A 22,313-nucleotide genomic window follows, 5' to 3' on the forward strand; every position below is an offset into this window, starting at 1 on the left:
CCTCTTGGCTAAGGGTTTTGGCCTCATCAGCTTTTCACCACCTTTTTACAATTCCCCTTTTCCCTGTCTCCTCTCTCTTTGGGAGTCACCAGGCAGCACTCCCTGGGAAAATGCTGGGTATTTCAACTGAATATTAAAAAAAACCAAACAACAGTACTGGAAATCCCAGAGTTTTGTATGAATTCTTCACGTTTGTTCCTGTAAGAGAAAGATTTCTTTGGAAGGGCAGGAGTGAAGCAAGCTGAAGCCGGTTCACAACAGGCAGAATCAACAACAACGGATGGGAAGGGCTGGACTTCCTGGAATGATTAGTATTCATTACTTAAAAATCGCTTCTATGGACTTGGGAAATAATCGATTGCTTTATTCACAATCTGATGCCAGGAGCGATAGAGCAGAAAATGTAGAGCACTCATCTCTACGTGAATACAATTAATTCACGGACCAATTGGCCTTGCCTGCTTAAAATGTGGCAATTTTAAGCTTATAGCTCTGGAGGAGCGAGCAGCATTACCCAGCCCATCCAGAACACCCTGGGCAGGGCACTGTCAGCAACACACCAGCCTCCCAGCCGAGGCCTTGGAGACCTCCGCCCCTCTGAAGACTGACCACAGAATCACAGAATGGTTTGGGTGGGAAGGGACCTTAAAGGCCACCCAGTGCCACCCCCTGCCCTGGGCAGGGACACCTCCCACCACACCAGGTTGCTCCAAGCCCCCTCCAACCTGGCCTTGAACCCTTCCAGGGATGGGGCAGCCACAGCTTCTCTGGGCAACCTGGGCCAGGCTCTCACCACCCTCACAGCAAAGAAGTTCTTCCCCACATCTCATCTCCATCTCCCCTCTTTCAGTGTCAAACCCTTCCCCCTCCTCCTAGGGCTCCCCTCCCTCATCCAGAGTCCCTCCCCAGCTTTCCTGGAGCCCCTTGAGGGACTGGAAGGGGCTCCAAGGTCTCCCCGGAGCCTTCTCCTCTCCAGGCTGAACCCCCCCCAACTCTCTCAGCCTGTCCTCCCAGCAGAGGGGCTCCAGCCCTCCCAGCATCTCCGTGGCCTCCTCTGGGCCCGCTCCAACAGCTCCATGTCCTTCTGCTGTTGGTGGCCCCAGAGCTGGAGGCAGCACTGGGGGGTGTCTCCCCAGAGCGGAGCAGAGGGACAGAATCCCCCCCTCTTTCCCTGCTGGCCACGCTGCTGGGGATGCAGCCCAGGGTGCGGGGGGTTTCTGGGCTGCCAGCCCACGTTGCTGGGGCGTGTGGAGCTTCTCGTCCACCAACACCCCCAAGTCCTTCTCCTCAGGGCTGCTCTCAGTCCATTCTCCACCCAGCCGGGATTTGCGCTTGCACAGAAGTACCCTGGAACCCCAGCCGCCATCTGGATGCGCTCTCCTGCTACCGGCACAAAGGACAGCTTGGCCTCAGCGCCCCCTCTCACCACAACAGCCCCTGAGGCAACAGGCCGCCCCCCCCTGTGCCCCCCCCCCCCCGCTCTGCGCATGCGCGGGGCCGCCGTCGGCGCGCGGGTTGCGCAGGCGCCGTGCCGGGCAGAGGCCGGGGCCACGCGCAGGCGCGGGGGCGGCCGCGGAGGCGCGGGCCGCGAGGCTGCGTGTGGGCCGCGCGCCGCGCGCAGTGCGCCTGCGCCGTGGGGGCGGCGGCGGGGGATTGTGGGATACTGCGGCCCAGGCAGGCTGGTGAGGCGGGCGGGCGGCCGGCGGTGCGCGGCGGGGCCAGGCCGGGCCGGAGGCGGTCGGGCGAGGAGCTGCAGCCAAGAGCTGCTCGGGCCTAACGCGCTCTTCCTCTCCCCGATGTGTTTGTAGCAGCGGTGCGGGCGGCAGCGCAATGGCTTCCAGCAGCGGCACCGACGTGATCCAGGTCACCAACGTCTCCCCCAGCGCCAGCTCCGAGCAGATGCGGACGCTCTTCGGCTTCCTCGGAAAGATCGAGGAGCTGCGCCTCTTCCCCCCCGAGTGAGTGGCGGCCCGCTCCCCTCCCCGCCTCCGCCCGGCCTCCGCCTCCCCCTCCCCTCCCCCGGCGCTGCCCGCGGCCCCTCCCGCCTCCATGGCGGCGGCGGCGGCGAACTCCCGCCGCGGCGGAGCTGCTAGGCCGCGGGCCGCCCCCGCCCGGTCGCCAGGCGGCGGGATCCCCGCTGGGCCTCCTCGGGCAGCGCCGTGGGGGTGCGCTCGGGGGATCTCCGCGGGCCGAGGCGGAGCCAGCCGCTTCCGTACGCCTCTGGGGCCTCCTTTCCGCTCTGCTGCAAGAGGTCATGTGCCTGTTACACTTGTAATTATTAACGTAATTACGTTATGTGCGTACGGGGGAAAAGACACTCGTTTATGCCATGCGGTTACACGCGGGATTCCTGTTCCTGTCAAACCCACGTTTTCCTCTAGGAGCCGTTTGTTCCGGGGCTGTGTAACTAACCTCTGTAGTTCTGGTTAACCTCCAGGGCTATTGGGGAGGTTTAGGATGGATATTGGGAACAATTTCTTTATGGGAAGGGTTGTGAAGCCTGGGAAGAGGCTGCCCAGGGCAGTGGTGGAGTCACCATCCCTGGAGGGATTTCAAATCCGGGCAGACGTGGTGCTGAGGGACGTGGGTCAGTGGGGGTTTGGGCAGTGCTGGGCTGGTGGTTGGACTCCATGATCTGAAAGGTCCCTTCCAACAGAGACGAGTCTAACTGTAGGCAGTTTATGGATGCTTGGCCGTAAAACTACGGCCTGGTATAACTCAGTATACCTGTTGGTATACCCTGGTATACCTGGTTACATAAATATGCATTCCTTGCAAAGATTTCTGTGCAAAACGCGCAGGTAATCACTAATATACAAATAATACACATTTATTATGTTAGTTAGATGATAATGTTGATTTTGGCCATGTCAGTTTGATTTGTTTTACAGAACCCAATGTCATTATATGTTGATCTTTTGCATAGGTATTATGCAAGTTAAAAGGTTTTTTTTTGCATTGATGAACAAGGATTGTTTGAGGAAGAATCAAACAAGAACACAGTCAATTATTTTTGGACTGCACTATTTGGATTTTATTTTTTTTCATTTTAGGGAAAACAACCCAACCTATTACAAAGCATTGTTTTTATCATCATTGAATCTTCAATCCTTGCTAGTGCAAAACCAGGGAAATTCACTCATCCTGCAGGCTGGTTATATGTGCAGATTCAGAACCAGTATTTCTGGTGGTCTTGCAGTTTCGTTCTTTGGGTTGGATTTGGGCAATTTCGTGTTGGAAATGGAAGGAAATGGAATGTATGTGTAACTGAAACTGAGGGATGGTTCCAGACAGGAGGGTTATGTTGTTAATAGCGGGGATAACTGGTGGGAAGTGGCAGAACCATTAATGCTTGGCAGCCAGCAAAGTAACTCACCTCTGAACAGATGCAGGTGTTTTTGTTGTGCTGCTCTGTATTTAAATATTTTGTCCAGCTTTTAAGGAGGGTTATTATAGGTGAACTCTGTTTCTGTAACTTTGTAGTTTTAGATACATATTAACTAAGCTGTTAAAAGATTACTTCTGTGGTTTCAGAATGAAGTGCCCCACAAAAAATAATTTCTGATGTTGGATGGCACGGTAATGGGCAAGATCTTTTGCCTTGTCTAATAACTGCTCATGAAAGTTATACCAGGACTCTCTCAGAATACCAGATTTACTTGCAATTGCCACTGGTAGCTGGTCTGCTGAGAAAAGAACGACAGCTTCAGTTTCCAAGGGTAACATATGGGTTGGTTCTTTTTTTGGTGGGTGTCGTTTTTGGGGGTTTTTTTGGGAGGGAGCGGTTAACTCTGTTTCTTCCCACCCACTGAACATGGCAATGTTGAAGAATACCTCTTGCATGCACTCCAGCCTGGTTCTAGCCTGATTTTTGCATAATAATAATGCCAGTAACGATGTTTGTGTAGATGGCAGAAATATCCCTTAAAAACCCCAGATTTAATAATTAAGATGCTGGTTGCAATATGAGGGGACTTTGTTGGAGCAAGGAGTTGGAGGTTGTGATAGGAAGGTTGGATTTCTGCTGTGTTTCAGAACCTGTACGTCAGAGTGGGTACGTTGTTCAGACTCCCACCACGGTAACTTGGCATTCCTTGGCACGATGTCTGGGAGAGATTTACTACATTTTTCGATCTCTGGTGAATTAGAATAATTGCGGCCTTTTTTTGGTAGCCGTTGAGAACATCCTGTTCTTGATGAATTTCATTCAGCCACAGCTTGGATTTTAGAGAGGCTGGAAATACATTTTTAAAAATGAAATGCAGTGATGTACATTAATTCTCAGGCTGCATTAGGCATAGCCTTACCTATTTTCAGTTGTGTCTATAGATTGAGCTAGCTGTGCAGTTTAGTGTGCAGTGGTACTTAAATATATAAACAGTATCTGCTCTGTTTCGTGTTCCCGTGTTAACACAGACATTTTAAGAAGGTTTGAAAGTATTGTATTGCATTTATGTAATAAATAGTTTATTATTTTTTTTACAACTTAGATTAGTATACCATTCAGGTATGCCATAACTCCTCGATTTACTTTTCTTTAAAATTTTGCTGCTGTGATTTTGTTAAACACTGTCTGCTAATGCTTCTTTGGATTTTAGGTTTTTATGCAAATAAATGCCTTAAGAACAGGCACCATTTTGGCAAGCTACTGTGTATTCCTAGATACAAAAGAGCTAATAGTTTCAATTTTTCTCTCTCTGTGCCACTTATTGCTACAGTGTTACTTTCCAGTTATTAAATTAGCAAGATGTTGGCTAAAGTGGATGTTTCTAATTTTCATATTTTACAAGCTGCAGTACGCTGACTCCAGTCTGATTTTTAACATCAGCTTAAATTTAATGTATATTAATGTGTGATCTGACAGACGTTGAGGGCAGTGGTTGAGTTTGTGTAACTGGTGTGTTGGGCTGAGCCCGTGCTCAGCGGTGGTGAAGGTTAGATAGGGGTTTTTTTGGCATTTACACTAACAAAAATAGATCTTGGACGTCTTTCTTGTTGCTGCCGAAGTCGTTCTCCTGAATTCTGACAACTCCCTGCGCTTTCACTGCTTAAAGACTTGATCAACCTAGTTATTTTGGCAGTGGGATGCATTTTGAAGAGCTATTCTTATAATTGTTTCTGGAAATCTAGTTAGTAAAGGCGGATCTTTGTCATGCAGAATTAGTGAGTATTTTTCAGAGTTACCTCTTTAGGTTAATTTGTACCCCTGGTCTGTGCTGGCTGAACAGCACATGTACCCTGGACTTGGTCAGGAACTTGGGCTTTAGGACTTGCTACTATTTTCAGTACCTGCCCTGCGCCTTCCGGAGGCAGCTTTTAACTCATCTGCTGCACAGCTGTGTCAGCATAACAATTTTTCATGCTGTCTTTTAGTTTATACATCTGATTAAACCCATTTTCCAGATATATGGACTTTTGAAACCCATTCTGGACCTTTACTGGGTTAATTCTGGTCTTTGGGGGTTTGGCCTTCCTTCAGAGAAGGAGAGGGGTGCACAGCTGTATGGCCTACAATTCTTTCCTTTTGTTGTAGGAAGTAGATTTTTTTCTGGTGGTTTTTTTTTTTCTGTTTTTTTTTTTTTTTGTTTGTTTGTTTGTTTGTGGGTTTTTTGTTGTTTAGAGTTTTTTTGTTGTTTTGTTTTTGGTTTTTTTTTCCCAAATGACTCAAAACTTCTGTGTTCTCTTCTGGATTTTCCATGCCTGGGATTTTTTATGCAGCTCTGCTGGCAGACGCTCCTTTTGAGCTGTGGAGCAGGTACAGCCCTGTCTTGTAAAGAGGCCTGTGTTTACTGATCAGTTCTTTAGGAATTTTTGACCCATTAGTGAGATTTTCAGCTTCTTGAATTTCTTTGTGTTTGGTTCTGTTGCTGCTGCGTGATGGATGCTCATTGAGCCATGTACACCCCTCCAGAATGAACTCAGCAGTGTCTGTATGTACGAGAAGAAGCACAGTGAAGTTTGGTCTCAAAGCTTTTATGAAATTGTGTTGATAAGTAAAATCTTAGTGGTCCTTTAATCGTTACCCTCTCCATTTCATAATTTACCTTAATATAAATTATATATGCTGTTAATTTCAGAGTTTAGTTAGATAGAAGAGGCCCAGCTAAAAAGGTAAAATCACTGAACAGAAAGTTAGTTCTGTTTTACCTCAAACCAGGACAGTAATTTGAGACGTAAAACAGAGAGTGTGAAACTACTGGTTTCATGAACTTATGCAGTATATGTAATGTTTTATCTTTCTTGAGCAGAGTTTTTCATCTCCTTCCCTTCTAAGAGACAGGTCATGAAAATTAATTTGCATTTAGGTGACTGGTCATAGATATATTGTCCAGTTACAAATGAGGCTATAAAACTATATCTGCAATTTTATACTGAATTGGCTTCATTTGTTTCTGTAATCATGCAAAATGGCATTTGATACAAAACCTGAAATCATGTGGAGAAGGACCCCATAGTCCCCTGTGACTTTCTGCTTTGGTGAAAGCGGGGAGAAGATAGAAATTACAAGTTCCGTATTGTCTGACTTGCTTCCATCTAAATAATTTCTTTCTTTCTTTTTCAGTGATTCTCCTTTGCCCGTGTCATCGCGTGTCTGTTTTGTAAAGTTCCATGATCCTGACTCGGCAGTTGTGGCCCAGCATCTGACAAACACTGTATTCGTTGACAGAGCGTTGATAGTCGTACCATATGCAGAAGGTTTGTGAATTGTTTAATGGCCTATGAAGCCACCATACGATGGCATTTTATTCCAGTATAGTTCACAAAAATGAGGATTAGTAAAATGTCAAACATATAAGTTATTACATTTTGAAACCCTTGGTATATTGCCATTGGTCCATGGATTAGATAATTATTTTTATCTGGTGACACTGAATGAAAGTGGAAAGTTTACCTCTTACTGGTTTTGTGTGTCTTTCAGTTTAGAATATTAACATTTTTGTTAGAATTATGTGCAAATTTTGCTCTTTATCAGTCTCAATGAGACATTTTCCTGAACAGACTTATGCAAACAGGTCAACGTTTTAAGGAAATTTTCCCTCAATAATTAAGTGTTTGCCACTTTCACGTAGGCGTGAATCTCTTCATGAGAATGGTTTCTCCCTCCCTGAGAGTGCGTGGGAGAGTAGATGAATATTTCTTTGGGATCCGCTGCCACTGCGTTTAGCGGGAGATTCCCTGAAAAGGCACTCACTCCTTGTGAAGTCCAGTATACCAAGGGTTTGAATAATTATGCTTTAATTTGAAAGTGAGATCTTCCCAGAGGTGCCAAATTGGGCACTGGTACTAGTTTTTTATTCCAAGTTTTCTTGTTCATCCTTGATATATTTTATAGAATTTCACTAAATAATAAACTCTTCTCTCTGTTATTTGTGTGTGTGATTTTTGTAGTGGAGAAGGCAAATGCAAAGCCCTTCCAGATGACTGAAAAACAGTGGGTCCTCTGCAGCTACAGGGGATTCTAGACATTAACTAAAGGCCAGCAAGCACTCAAGTCCCCAAGTGTTTTCCTGGTGTAACCACTTGTTAACTACATTTTCTCTTCTTCTTTTTATTTTTACATTTTAGGGTGTTACAGTAATTTGAAAGGCAATGAGCAGGGTTTTTGGAACTTACCTTAGAAACAAAGTGCTGAGAAGACACCTCTTCTTACAGAAGTCTTATTAAACTCTTCTAGACTTGCTTTAGAAGTAATTGATTTCCATTGTACTGTTTCTTGCTTTACTTCTGAAATAATGGAATTTCCCAGATCGCTTGAAAGAAATAAAATCTCTGCAGATTAAGTCATACTACAGTAATAAATTTGGTACATGGCCTGGGTTCAGAGCTATAATCTAGACATTGCAATGCTTTAGGCTGTCTTTTGAGGCCCGGGGAGCTGTCATATCTTTGTGTTCCTTAAACTTAAAAAATATATGAAAATTTAATTTCTGGAATGTAGGAATCTGCAGCGTGACCTTTGATTGAGAGGTGCTGCTGTTTGGGAGCTGTACAGAACACATTCTGAAATTGCCGTTGAGTTACTGCTTCTGCTTTCGCTAGTTTAGGTTTCATAGCGTAGTAGAAAGGCATCTTGTCCTCGTCTTTGCCTTAAAGCACGATACGGAACAGTCCCTCCGAGTTAGCACTGAGAGATTCACCAAGGCCCATGGTGAAAGAAATGAATGTTTAACTTTGCCAATAAGGATAAAAAGGTGTTTCTCTTTGTCAGTCTGACTTTGTCCATTGTGCTTGATGGTGGATAAATCTGGCACATAGAGAAAGCTGCCCAGTAGTTTTGGTTCGGATGGCATAACGAAAATAAAATTAATATAAGTAGAATATTCCAATGGGCCTGTTTAAATCAAGGGGTTCCTCATGGGCTGTTTCCTGTGGTGTCCTGGCGGTTCCGAATGCTGATGTTTTTGGCATAATGATGTAGCGTATCATAGCCAATGGATTTATGCCCCGGGTGTGTAACCACACGTGTTTGTCCCCGAGCTGGAGTAGAGTTTCCCCTGCGAAGGCAGAGCGCCAGGGTCCCAATTCAACAAGCTGTTCAAGCACGATACAGCAAGATCCTTAAAACCCTAGTGCAATTGCTCGTGTGCTTAAAGCCAGGCATATGCTTAACTATTGTGCTGAACTGGGCCCTTTTATCTCTTATTTTCTATTGTGATAATTCTGTATTATTATTGCCTGTCACTAAAGCAAATGTTTATTATCTGTTTAGTGCAATAATTATGCCCTATATCACAAGCGCACTCCAGTTTTAGCACACACAGACATTTGCTGTTGGCTGTTGCTTTGTGTTATAGAGCTATACACAAAGTCTACGGTAAGGCTTAGTATTTGTAATTTTCACTGTGATATTCCTAGATTTGGAAGGAACTCTAAGGTTAAAGGTGGCTGGGGGGGGTATTTAGGTTCTTTGGTTAATGTTTGTTTCTTTTGTCTGTTTCTTTTTCTTTCATTTCTACACATTCATGCAGTATTTCATGGTTCTAACAAAGCAGCAGTAAAAAAAGCTCTTGAAGCATGAAAATTAACTGGTGAGGGGCCTCATTGCTTTTTTTAAAATTGTAGTTTATTTATTTCTAAATACTTTTTTAAAAAAACGATTAGAGGATCAGATGCATGATTTTTTTTAATGGATGCAGATCTTCTATGAGGTGTCTCAAGATAAGTCTGAGGATTTGTATTTAGATGCCAGAAATGTTGTAGTTGCACTAATTTGAAATGTTTAGCTATAATTTATAAATATCCTCTGAGACATAATTTTGCATGCAAAATTACCCCATAATCTCTCTGTAGGTATGTTAATATATTTATGCATTGATGCCCTTTATCTAAATGACCTTTTTCCCCCCCTCTCCCTCCATAACTTTTGGTATCTAAATTGATGACAGCTCAATGACACAAGCAAGATAACAGTGCTGTGTATTATACATTTGTTTATATTATCGGCACTTCTCAGTATAGGTGGAAGGAACCATTACCTTTATTTAACAGTGGTTTTTCTTTTTTGTTGTTGTGTTTTACAGTTCTTTTCCCTGGTTCAGCCTGAACTATATACCAGGCCCTGCTGAAAATACCACCCAACAGTTTTCTTCTGCAGCTTATCCAGTTTCTCTTAAGTGCCCTGTACATATTGTATGTTTTATGATGAGATGCAGTTTCTTAATATGTATTACAGAAACACTACTGGTATTTGCAAATATATAGTAAAATTGTTTTATTGAACTCTCATTTTGGGGGCTTGGGCACATTAACAAATTAATCCATCTGTATAGGGCTTTTGCTGTTGGATAGAATAAAAATACCTACACAATTACTTGTTTCGTAGTAGGGCCCTTAAAATTCTCTGTGCAGAGCAGGCAGTGAAATAAGACGCTTGTCTTAGTTGGCTGCAAGATTTTGGGCCAGAAGTTTCTTCTGCAGTGGCAGTGTGTAGCAGCATTCTTGGTACAATAAGCATGGCACATATTGGAACAATTGCATTTTACTGCACAGGTAAGGAATGTGCCACAGTATCTGTATGTTTGCACCCCTCCAGCCACAGACACACAGACACAGCGCGTATTTGAAGATCTGCAGAGACTTTTCATTTTCATTTGACAAGTCAGCAAAAGCCCTACGCTTGATTCAACAAAAAAAAAATATATTTCCATACCTTCTCTTTAAGTTTTACAAAATTTATGTGGTAGGTGTAAAAGAAAACATAGTGAACTGTACCATATTATTAACCCTTAAATCAAACTTTTTTTGTCTTGTGTATCTTGATTTTTCTGTGTGCTTTATAGTGAAGCAGCCGACACGAGTCGTTGTTCATAAAACAGCTTTTGAAAGTTGAGAGCACACCCCTGGAGAACCGACTGTGCTTGCTTACGTTTGGTTCATGACTTAAAAATCGAGTACAGGTGATGAAATCTTGGCAGTGTTAACAAAAAAGTAGTGTGTATTGTGCTATTTTTTTGCTCTAGAAACTTAACCATTTGTAGAGAAAAAGGAACAGTCAAATTTTCACCCATTGAAGTTTCATTCTGACAAAAAAAAAAATTAATGATAAATATTAATAGACATCAAGCTTTGTATTTTAGCCAACATAAGTACTTTCAACAAACTCAGGTGGTGTATCAGGGAGACATTTTCTGGGTGTATTTGTGTATTTTCTGCCTCTGGAAAGGAATGCGCTCTAATGCCAGGCTGTTTCTCTGCAGGAGTTATTCCTGATGAGACTAAGGCTTTGTCTCTCTTGGCACCAGCTAACGCCGTGGCAGGTCTGCTGCCCGGGGGGGGACTCCTGCCCACTCCCAACCCACTCTCTCAGGTAGGTTTGCCGCTTGGAGTCGAGGGAAACCATTCCATGTTTTCTCTTGCCTTCTAACTTACTTTCTGTTGGATTTTTTTCAGGACAAATAGACGGAGGTGCTAATGCTATTCCTAGAAAGTTTTAATTGATATTTCTTGATGGATTGTTACAGCTCTCTGATACGAGTTGTGGCAGAATGATGTTAATTTACTAAATGGGATACTTTGATTTCCCTAATATGATGCTTCTGATATCTCAGGGGCCCTGTGTTTTTCTCTCTCCTCGCCCTTTTATCCATTGTACGCCCACAGACAAATGTGACAAGCAGTAGAGATCTCGTAGATTTTAAATTCCTGAAGTTGAAGGAGTCGATGTGCTCGAGAGATGCCTTCCCTTAATACTCCAACCAAGGGGAAAAACTTGTAGCCTGTATTCCCTTCTCATCTAAATACACAAGAATTCGGGTGGAAGATAAACAATAAGAATAATACAGCGTGGAAAAAGTTTCAGTCAAAGCGTGTATCTTACTGGAGAACAGAGAACCAGAAAAATGAATAAGAATAAAGCTTCATTCTTTCTGCAGTTCTCAAATCTACATCTTCAGCTTGTGCTTAGCTCTTCTTTATGTATCTTCTGTTACGATTTGTGATTGCATGAAATACATACTTGCCGTTGAGTTGTTCAGAAGGTATCTTTAACCCGATGTAGAAGGAAAAGTCGGAAGCTTAACTTTGAAACTCAAGGAAAGGGATGGAAGAAACAAATACAGTCTTAAAGATTTCTTTCACCAAAAACTGTATGTATATAAAGTCCTGAAAATGGTTGTCGAACCGTCTTAATTTTAGTTCTGTTAGTGAATCCCAGCCTACTCCCAGTCTGCTTAATGGTAGAATTTATTTAACTCATCCATTTATGGTCATTCTTTTCAAAGCTTGTTGTGTAGCTCCTTTTGACTGTTACTGGGAGTTGGGCATTTAACTCAGTAAAAACGCATTGAGCTGTGGTTTTTGTTCACAAAATCAGCATGTGGGAATGTGGCTGTTTCTTTTGGGGCTGCAGGGAGAAGCCTGTGCCGTTTCAAGAGCTCAGCGAACTCAGAAATTCACTGGCAAAGAGTGGAAGGTTCCTTGCTCTTGACCGCGTGCTTTTGTGCTGGCTCTGGAGCTCCTCGGGTCCCTTGGTGTTGTGTTAGCTCAATGCAGCCGGCACAAAAACACATTTTCTAACAGCACAGTGAGAAGGAATGAAGGGAGAGCAAGACCTCAGCAGCGGCACAGTATTTGATTAACATAAAATCATGGGGATTTTAGCACAGGCTGTGTTTTGTTTCAGTGTATGGTTTGATCGTCTCGCTTCAAATGGCCAAAAAATGAGGTTCTTCTATGAGGCGTTCAGGTTAATTTAAGGAATTCAGACCTATGCCATCATCCTGCTTATGCTTCCAGTAGCTTTTCAACCCATTTCCCAGTTCCAACCAAATTTGAGAGATTTGCAGAGATGTAATAATATTACATTGTCTTTTAACATAAACCATGTTAATTTCAGTCCTGAGTTGATTCAGATATATGGGAGTTGGCTCAGAAACTTTTAATGAATTTTCATTTTAACACTGGAAAATAATTTCATTTTAAGCTATTTCTTGAATGTAGTGGGATGCTTCACTTCTTTACTTGTCTTTTTTTCCCCTACCCATTGGGATGCAGAGGAAACAGAATTTCATTTTAGAATATTTTTAGGGAAAAAATATCTTTCATATACTGAACTTTGGAATATCTGAATAGGGAAATCTGAAATACTCTCGCTGACCTTAGTATAATGTTTCCTGTAGCAGGAAACCTAAGTAAAACCTAAGTTTCCCCACGTCTAATGCTTGGGAATCTTGATCTAACTGCTTTTTATGCAATGAAGATGGCTTTTTGTCTAACTGCTGTCCTCCTTACAGATCGGTGCTGTCCCTTTAGCTGCTTTAGGAGCTCCCGCTCTCGATCCTGCCCTGGCTGCTCTCGGGCTTCCTGGAGCAAACTTAAACTCTCAGGTACCTCACACAGTCTGCAGTTTCTCAGTGTTCACCAGTATATTAAATAACAGGCTGAAGAGCTGGAAATACTATACTTGGGTCTGAAGAAGTGTTACAAAAATACTACTTTTTATTACAGGCTTGGCTCAGTGTAGCCTGCACAGGTGGCCGGTGCTTTGAACTTCTGAGATTTATTATAGAATTGTTTTTTGGAGTAGCAGGTTTATACAGGAGCACTTTTTTTTTTTTTTTTTTTTGCTACCCTCTTTTCTGTTTTAGAAGTAATTTTCATTTGTATTGGTTTAACAGACCACTGTCTGAAAAACCCAGTGATTGATTTTTCTGAGCACCCATTTGGAATAAATAGTATCTGAGGGAGTATCAAATTAAATGTGGGAAAGACCTAAAAATAATTTGGGACTAGTAATGAAGTGTTTCAGATATCCTCATTACCGAGTGCTGAATCTGTCCTGTACTTCCAGTGAAAGAAAAATTGTTTGATGAAAATACTAAGGAGACTTTATTAGACTGTAGTCTTTTTTAAAATGAATAAAAAAAAGATTTAAGTACTAGTAGAATATTGAATTAATATTTAGGATATAAGAACCAAATACTGTACAGAGAACAGGTTTTACAAGAAGTGATGATGTAATGCATTGCTAAGAAGTCCATCATTCAGCATTCTCTGTATGCATGCCACGTGTGGTAACAAGCAAATAATGGTGATAAAGAAATAACAAATTAAAAAAAAAAAAGCACCCTAAGCACATATTAGAAAAATATAAATGTAGTGTGATGAAGGGTTGTTTCCTTTGTCCATTAAATGAGCTGATTGCAACAAACTGTTTGGGTTCAGCACAGGCTGCCTCTGGATAAAGAAAATTGGTGGAGACTAAACATTCTGTTGTTAATAGCCCAGTGGCACAGGAGGTGACCAGTTACAATAATCTCTGGATTTGCCCAAGAGCTGTAAAATATATTTTTGGTGGGATTTTTAGAGTAAAGAAGCTTTTGGTTATTGTTCATAAATTGACATTGTGGACTGCCCATGGACAGGCAACTGGATTCTCTAAGGAGGTCTCTGTTCTCTTGAAGGAACAGAGAAATAACCTGTAAATACCAGAAGTGTATTTTTATTTTAAAGCGTATTCTGTCCAGGAAAGGGCTGATGTTTGGCTGCTGGGGGAAAAAAGGTACCTGAGCACCACTGAAAGGTGATGTTCTCACCCTCGGCACCATCCACAAATTTGAAAACAGAACAATATGCCTTTTTGTCTGTAATGTCTTTGGGGTGTGGGGGTTGTTTTGTGGGGTGTTTTTTTATCTATAGAGACTTTTTGCTGTAGCCACGGCTGAGGAAGAGAATCTCCTTAAGCATACACATCCTCCAACATGGTTTTAACTTCAGTTTTTTTCCCCCTCACAGTCTCTTGCAGCAGATCAACTACTAAAACTTATGAGCACAGTGGATCCAAAGTAAGTGTTTACAAATATTTATATCGCGATATACTCGATCTCAGGAATATCTGTTGGGATTCAGTATCCACTGTGTCCTGCTGGATCTGGTTAAGGTTGAAGAAAAACTGTGTCCTGGGGATCTTGTGCAGACTCTTTTTACTGTGGTAGAGAGAAGAAGGGGAGGAAACAAAGATTATTCAGCCTTGCATCTGTGGAATAATTAATCTCTGGGATTTCATTTTGCTGGAGACAGAAATTCAGTTTGTGTCTGTGGTGTAAAGGTGCAGCCAGCACCTCCCGTGCTGCGGGGCTGAAGTGGAAGGGCTATGCCCATGGCAGGGGCTGGACAAGGGGAGCTCTAAACATCCCTCCCCACCCAAACCCCTCTGTGATTCTGTGGCTGAGAACGAGCCTAGACCAGCAACTGGTGTAAAAGCCAACAATAAAAGAGTCTATTTACGTTACAGCTGTCAGGAGATAACAAAACCCAACATGTCTTATTACTTGGTAGAAGAAGGGAGCAAAAAGCAGTAGCACGAGTATTTGCTAGTTTTTATTTCAGTATTCAGACAAAGGATAACTTTATTCAAAATATTATGGCATGGAGACAGCAACTAGGGAAGGGTTGTGGCACTTCATGTATTGATGTGCCATTAAGCTATTGATAACGCTGGAGCAGGATGGTGAAAGCATGTGCCATAGAGAAACAGCTGTTGGACACATTAGTAAATGAAAAGTGCAGTAAATGCAAAGAAACCACCTCTGCCCCAGAAAGCCCTGGGACTGCAAATTGCAGGGAGCTTTGGGGAGAATTCTTTCAACTCTGGGCTTGGGGAAAGCATGTCAGTGTGTGCTTGTCCTGCTGCTGGATTGGCAAATAGATCTTTCCTGCTATTTACAGTTTACTGGAATTCTGAGAGCTGTATGTGCGGGTGTCTTGTGACACCATTTTCACATTTTAGACCTTACTACTCCGTTATCTGCACAGTGACAAAACACAGGCAGATCCTGATTCCCTTAGATCAGTTGCTTTGAGCAGGCTGCAAATCTATTTCTTTGATCCCTCAACACTGAATTGCTAAAATTCTTTTTCATCTGCCAGGTTGAACCATGTAGCTGCAGGCCTTGTCTCACCCAGTCTGAAGTCAGATACCTCCAGTAAAGAAATCGAAGAAGCTATGAAAAGAGTCCGAGAAGCACAGTCACTAATCTCTGCTGCTATAGAGCCCGGTGAGTTTAACTCCTAGAGTAGGATTTAAATCCTAGAATTCAACTCACGATGAAGTTTTGATGTGTATGATAAAAGCTAATGGTCTGCAGAATACTGGCTTAATGCTTTCATGTTTTATAGGGACTTAATTTGTAGTTGACAGCTTTTTAATTGTCCTCCAGTGTGACTACTGTGTGTGTCCTGCAGAACGATGCAGGAATTCACTCATCTGTTGTTTTTTCCCCAAATTCACTTGATTTGAAGATTGCAGAACACTTGAGCTTCCCCTGATGAACATTCATACTGGAGATCTCATTGGAAGCAGCAAGTGGCTTAACCACTTGCCATCCTAGTGGTGTTTGTTCTTGGGGATGATTTCCTTTGTTGACATTCCTAATCTGTGGAAGTTTGTAAATAATTCTTTATTTTTGTAGTTTATTTCAGTAGATTTTATTTTAGAATAAGTTGCAGCAGTTCATCCACAGATCTCAGAGCCACCAAAGTAACTTGCAACTCTGGAAATGGAGTTTTGCAGCCTCCTGATGGTTCTCAGGAAAGAATAGAGCTCCTGTTCTTTTACTGTACTGGAAAAATGTGCTGATTGTTTTGCTTCAGGCTTTTTGTGGGAAATTCAAAACAGTAATTTGAGAGACTCTTTAGCCCTTCGCAAAACGGCAGAGATGCTGAGATTTTCCCAAGACCTCCCCTTGCCCTGCAGCTGTTGTCTTGTAACTGACTTAAATTTAACATTTTCTGCACTTTGACTTCTCCAGTTTTGCATAAAACTTTCTGTTGGTTTTATGCCACGTATGTGTCTTTGTCACATGTTCGTTCTTTGTGTCATCTTTTGAGGAAAAGGACAGATAAGCCTTAATTTCAAATGCCAGAATATTCCTTAGGTTTTCCTTATCTTATTTATATCTATAGCGTGAAGCTCAACTTCTTTTCCTTTATAAAATCGTCTTGAATGCTGAAATAACATTGGGTTTTTTTAACTATTCTTTTCCTTTTTTAACTCCAGACAAAAAAGATGAGAAACGAAGGCATTCGAGGTCAAGATCACGCTCAAGGAGGAGGAGGACACCTTCTTCATCTAGACACAGGTAATCGCCTTATTTGCTTTAAAAAAAGAAATAACAAAAAGACATAGCTGAAACAATTCCTTCAAAAATACTTCTTGAAGTGACACTTCTCTCCTGGTGGAGGAACGGAAATGGTGTGAGGAAAGCTGTGATTTGGCTGGAGTGTGGGATGGAGCCTCCCTCTGCTTTTGGAGGAAGGGTGGGAGAGAGAGAGAAGAGCAAAAAATACCTCAAAAATAGCTTAAACTGCTGCGGAGAGAGCTTGAGGACGCCTAGTCCTACCTAGCAGTGTTTGGACTCTGGTTTTATTTAACAATAAATTGTTTCTTGTGTCAGATAAGAAACACCTTAGCACAGAGGCTCATTTGCTAATTATAATTGGTATATCAAAATTTCCTGTATTTGACTCCCCTGTACCACGTGTTCCCGGCAGACGGTCGAGAAGCAGATCGAGGAGAAGGTCCCATTCAAAATCGAGAAGCAGGAGGCGATCTAAAAGCCCGAGGCGAAGGAGGTCTCACTCCAGAGAGAGGAGCAGAAGGTCGAGGAGCACATCCAAAACCAGGTAACTGCGTCAGTCCATCTGTGCTGTTTGCTAGTGATTAAACTATTACATTTGGGTGCTTAATTTTAAAAAAAAACACAAACAAAACCCAAACCCCGCAAACAAACAAACCGGGACAGAATGAACCGGTGGCTCTTTTTCAAGTCACAGTCGCTTGTAACGTCTTACAGAATGATATGAATTGTATGTTTTTGGAAAGCAGGAGCTGTGAGCATCTACACTTGCAGATCCGTGCACAGAAGCTATAAGCGAGCTGTTCTTTTATTTTGCTGTAGATAATTGTAATTTTTGTTTCCGTTAGAACAGTGTGACTGGCCCCAGAAATACTATACGGCGTGTGCCATCCAATGTAGTTACCGTGTCTTCATTCCTTTCCATGCGTAGCAAAAGTAGTGAATGCTGTTTGACTAGTTTGAAAATCAAACTTAACATCTGTATTTTACTAAAAGGGATAAAAAGAAGGAAGAGAAAGAGAAGAAACGTTCTAAAACTCCTCCCAAAAGCTACAGCACAACCAGGCGATCGAGAAGCACAAGCAGGTATGGAAACACGGTGGTTTCCCTCCGTCTCCGCTTCCAGTGGGCGATGGCCACTGTCGTAGAACAGAGAGTCTCGTGTGTAACGGGACCCTGATCCAGCTGGGAATATATTGGCTGTACACACAAATTCCCGAATACTCTCTGCCTGTGTCTACAAGGTGCTTTATTTTTCCCCTGATATGCTAGTTTTCTGGAGAAAGCGTTTCTACTTGCTCTGTATCAAAGAGAGTGTGATGCTTTGAGGTCACTGTTAAATTCTTTCTCGATTTATGGAATGAATACGTGCAAAACGTGTCATTCTTTTTTAAGAATTTTCCGAAATTAACTTGCAGTATTAACAAGAACAAGCTGTTTCGTTTCTATTTGCAAAAAGAGCCAGTGCCCCTAACGCAGTGTGAGCTCGGCAGCTTGTTCCTGAGGGTGGAGGTGGAACAGGGAAGAACTTGCTCTGCTGATCGGCAGCGGGGGGGGGATTTTCAGCACTTCCAAGAGTAAATATCCATTTTCGGGTATTTGCTGCCTTTTGAGCAGTGCTGGGCTTGGAGCCAGAGGGGAATCATAGAATCACAGAATGGTTTGGGTGGGATGGGACCTTAAAGATCATTGAGTTCCAGCCCCTGCACCTCCCACCAGACTGGCTTGCTCAAAGCCCCGTCCAGCCTGGCCTTGAGTATGTGTAGCTTTAAAAAAACAAAACAAAACAAAACCAAAACCAAAAAAAGCTTTCATCACTTTTTCCTGCAGGGAAAGACGACGTAGGAGAAGCAGGAGCGGATCCCGGTCACCTAAAAAACCCAGGTCTCCTAAAAGGAAAATGTCCCGGTCCCCATCTCCAAGAAGGTCAGTTGAGCCTTTTGGCTAAAAAAAAGTAGTAATAATAAAGGTGTCTGGGTGGGAAATTCCTGAGGAGTGAGCTCTGGCCACGGTCACAGTGGGAATCGTTGGAACACGGTGTGTGTTTGGTGCTTGGCTTATACCCAGGCGTGGGTTGACTTGAGAGAGCGGGGGGGTGGATCGCTGCTGCTGCTGCTTTTGGTGCCATTTAATGTGCTTTGAGCACAGAACTGCTCTGGGAGTGCCCGAAAACTCCAAACCTGGAGTATTCCAGGGCTGAGGAGAGACCTGGAGTTCCCAGCCCTTTGGCTCCCTGTGACAGGAGTCACCTGGGCGTTTGGTGATCCTCAAACTGGAGCTGCTCCTTCATCAGACCCTCAGAGCTGCTGTTCCCACCCTGGCTGTGTGTTCCATCCAGACCTAAGGAATCGGGTTTTTTGGTTATTTTCTGAAAGCCAGTGGTGCGTCGTAGCTGCACGCACCTCCTTCTCCTTTAGACGTGTAATTACGGGCAAGGTCTGGAGGTGGTCTGTGTTCCGGTTACAGAATGGCGTGCTCGCGGTGTTCATTCTTCCCTGGACTTTTATCGTTGCAGACATAAAAAGGAAAAAAAGAAGGATAAAGACAAGGAGAGGAGTCGAGATGAGAGGGAGCGGTCAACCAGCAAGAAAAAGAAGAGCAAAGACAAGGAGAAGGATCGGGAACGGAAATCCGAGAGCGATAAAGACGTGAAAGTATGTTTAAAACCCTCTTTAACCACACGGCCTGTGCTGTCGTGTTTACCCGGAATCGCGGCTTCGAGAGCAAGTTTTACCTTTGTTTTTTATCTCGGCAAAGCAGGTCACAAGGGATTACGACGAAGAAGAGCAAGGGTATGACAGCGAGAAGGAGAAAAAGGAGGAAAAGAAAATGGCAGATTCTTCCTCCCCGAAAGGAAAGGAGTCCGGGGCCGAGAAAGGGAGCGGGGATTCCGCCCGGGAATCCAAAGTGAACGGGGACGATCACCACGAGGAGGACATGGACATGAGTGACTGAGCCCTGTCCCCGCAGCCAGCGCCGCGGCAGACGCGCGTCGGTGTCATTCCTCTGTCATTCTTTTATGCTGTACCTGTTAATCCTCAATTAGATGTATGATAACAGCTCTGCGCTACGCCCCGTTTGTAAATCCCCCCGTACTAACTCCCACCAGAAGCTTCCTGGAGGGGTGAGCAGCCTCCTGGCGGCCCCAGGGGTGGCGGAGCCCAGCCGTTTGGATGTCATTCGGCAAAAGAAGCGCTGCATGTGTCTCCAGCAGGCAGGGGCCGGGCGGCGTGTGGCCCCCGGTGACCCAGCTCACCCCCATAGCGTCCCCCACCCCCCGCAGACCTCCGTCGGGGCACAAACAGCCTCCCCGTGCCCGGTCCTGCCGCTCCGGGGGGACCTACTTAAGGGTCTTAAGTGTGACTACACAAAAAAACCGACAGTCCATCTGAAAATGAGCGTCCTGATCCTTCTGAGCGTCCTCATCCTTCTGATCTAGGTAGTCTTTTGTTTCTGTTGTTTTTTTAAGCCGTGTGGCTGGGGTTGCTTGGGTTTGTTTTGTTTTTCCAGTTTCGTTTGGCTTTTGACAAGAGTTAAAATGCACTAACCTTTCTGAGGGCTTTTTTTTTTTTTTTTTTTTGATGGTTTTTATTTTTTTAAATCCGTTCAAATCCGTCTCAGGCGAGTTGTGATGGTTCCGCAGCCTCGGGAAGGGACGAATCTCCGCTTGATCCGCGCCCGGTGGTGAAAGGTGGATTGGTGGGGTCTCCCTGACGCAGGCGGTTTGACTCTGCTGCAGAGAAGGGTAGTGCATTTTAAACCTGACCTTCCTCCGCTTTCCAAAGCAGGTCGACTTGATAATGTACTTTTTACTTGATCTCCAGTTGTATAAACTAATAAATTTGTGTTTGCTGTCACTGCAGTAGTAGCCTCATGCGCACGGTGAGCCCACCTTCTCCGCAGAGTAGTTAGAGAAGCCGTTTCCTCCCTCACGCCCCTTCCAGAGCTTTTACTTTTGTGCAGGTAAAAAACCAACCCCGAGCCGAGCGTGGGCTGGGTCTGTGCCATGTCGATGTACAGTTTCTGAAATTGTTTTACAGAACTTTGATAATAAAACCCTTAAACTCACACTCCTGTTGCTGGAAGACTCTGCTGGTGTTTTGTTTGCACCCCGGAACGTATGAAACTTCACCTCCCTCCCTCCGAGCCCGCGTTTTCATAGAATCATAGAATTGTCCAGGTTGCAAGAGACCCTTGGGATCATCGAGTCCAACCATCTACCCTACGCTACAAAGTTCTCCCCTACACCATATCCCCCAACACCACATCTCAACGGCTCTTAAACACATCCAGGGATGGTGACTCAACCCCCTCCCTGGGCAGCCTGTTCCAATGCCCGACCACTCCCTCTGTGAAACATTCTTTCCTAACGTTCAGTCTAAACCTACCCTGTTGGAGCTTGAAGCCGTTCCCTCTCGTTCTGTCATTAATTACCTGTGCGAAGAGACCAGCACCAACCTCTCTACAGTGTCCTTTCAAGTAGTTGAAGAGAGTGATGAGGTCTCCCCTCAGCCTCCTCTTCCTCAGAATAAACAGTCCCAGCTCCTTCAACCGCTCTTCATAGGATTTGTTTTCCAGGCCCTTCACCAGCTTCGTTGCCCTCCTCTGCACTCGCTCCAGCACCTCGACATCTCTCTTGGATTGAGGTGCCCAAAACCGGACGCAATACTCCAGGTGTGGCCTCACCAGTGCCGAGTACAGGGGCACAATCGCCTCCCTACTTCTGCTGGTTTTAATTCATCCCGCCCATTTTAAGGCGATGGTAACGACTCGGTCTCCTCACAGCCTGGGGGGGGGAGAGCCGAGGAGCCGCCCTTTCAGCTCGTTACGCTAACGGATTATTTTAATTTTGGGGAATGAAGGGAATGAGCTTAAACGGGAACGTAGAGGTGTTAAGGGACAAGCGCTTTTCAAAAGAAATATGTATTTGTAAAAGCTTTTTGTATTTCGGCTGAACTAAGGACTCGGGATGGCACCGGAGGGGCAGAAGGACCCGCGAGCGCCTCGTGCCGTTCCCCGTCACCCACGAACGCACGGGCTTTAAAGCGGGAGGGTTGGGGATGAAGCTGTAGGTGGTGCTTGAGCTCCATGAACGGGACGAGTCAAACCACCCTCTTCTTAAACCCTCCTCTGGCCCCGGGCAAAGCGGCGTTTGCCCTGGAGATACCAGTGTCGTTTTTAGAATTTGTAGAAATGGAAGTTTTTGCCGCCGGGGAGCGGAGTCGGTCGCGCAGGGAGAGGGAGAGAGTTTGTAATAACCCGGACGAGGCGCGGCGGCTCCGCGGATGTGCCTTTTTTGTTCTCCTCACCCTATTTCTATGTGACGTACGAGAAGATAAAGGGGTTTATAGTAATAAAAGCCAATCTCCCGGGGCCGTGCCCGTCGCTCCCCGGCGGCGGGGAAGGGTCAGGGCACTCGGCTCCGTCCCCTTCATCGGGGGCTGCCTGTAATTAAATTGAGGTGGTTTGGAGTTTATTTTACTGCGGTGCGTTAACTCTGCCTCCGGCCGCTGAGCCCCGACCCAGGAGGAAGGTGTGTGGTTTCACACCACACCTGCTTATTAATATCATTAATAATTAATCAGCATCCATCCCCTTGGATTGTCACCTCCCCGGGGAAGGGGGTGCGTCGGCCGAGCCCGTAGGATGCTGCGGGGACGAGATGTCACCTTTCCTGGGGTGGGGACACCCCCCGGGACCTGCGAGGAGCTGCTTCTCCCCGCTGGGGGTACGTACGGC

General features: G+C 44.5%; 1 protein-coding gene across 1 annotated transcript; it reads left to right on the forward strand.

The window, feature by feature from the left end:
* Nucleotides 1-1,574: 1,574 nt before the first annotated feature.
* On the forward strand, nt 1,575-20,641 carry SRSF11 (serine and arginine rich splicing factor 11). The gene is made up of 13 exons (XM_074151421.1): nt 1,575-1,682; nt 1,809-1,958; nt 6,563-6,696; nt 10,698-10,807; nt 12,732-12,824; nt 14,233-14,282; nt 15,367-15,494; nt 16,496-16,577; nt 16,990-17,121; nt 17,571-17,660; nt 18,405-18,500; nt 19,090-19,228; nt 19,332-20,641. Exons 2-13 carry the CDS (start codon nt 1,831-1,833, stop codon nt 19,527-19,529), a joined length of 1,380 nt encoding a protein of 459 aa, XP_074007522.1. The 5' UTR covers nt 1,575-1,682; nt 1,809-1,830; the 3' UTR covers nt 19,530-20,641.
* Nucleotides 20,642-22,313: the final 1,672 nt, after the last annotated feature.

This window comes from Numenius arquata, chromosome 8 (assembly GCF_964106895.1).
Source record: "Numenius arquata chromosome 8, bNumArq3.hap1.1, whole genome shotgun sequence".
Taxonomy (NCBI): domain Eukaryota; kingdom Metazoa; phylum Chordata; class Aves; order Charadriiformes; family Scolopacidae; genus Numenius; species Numenius arquata.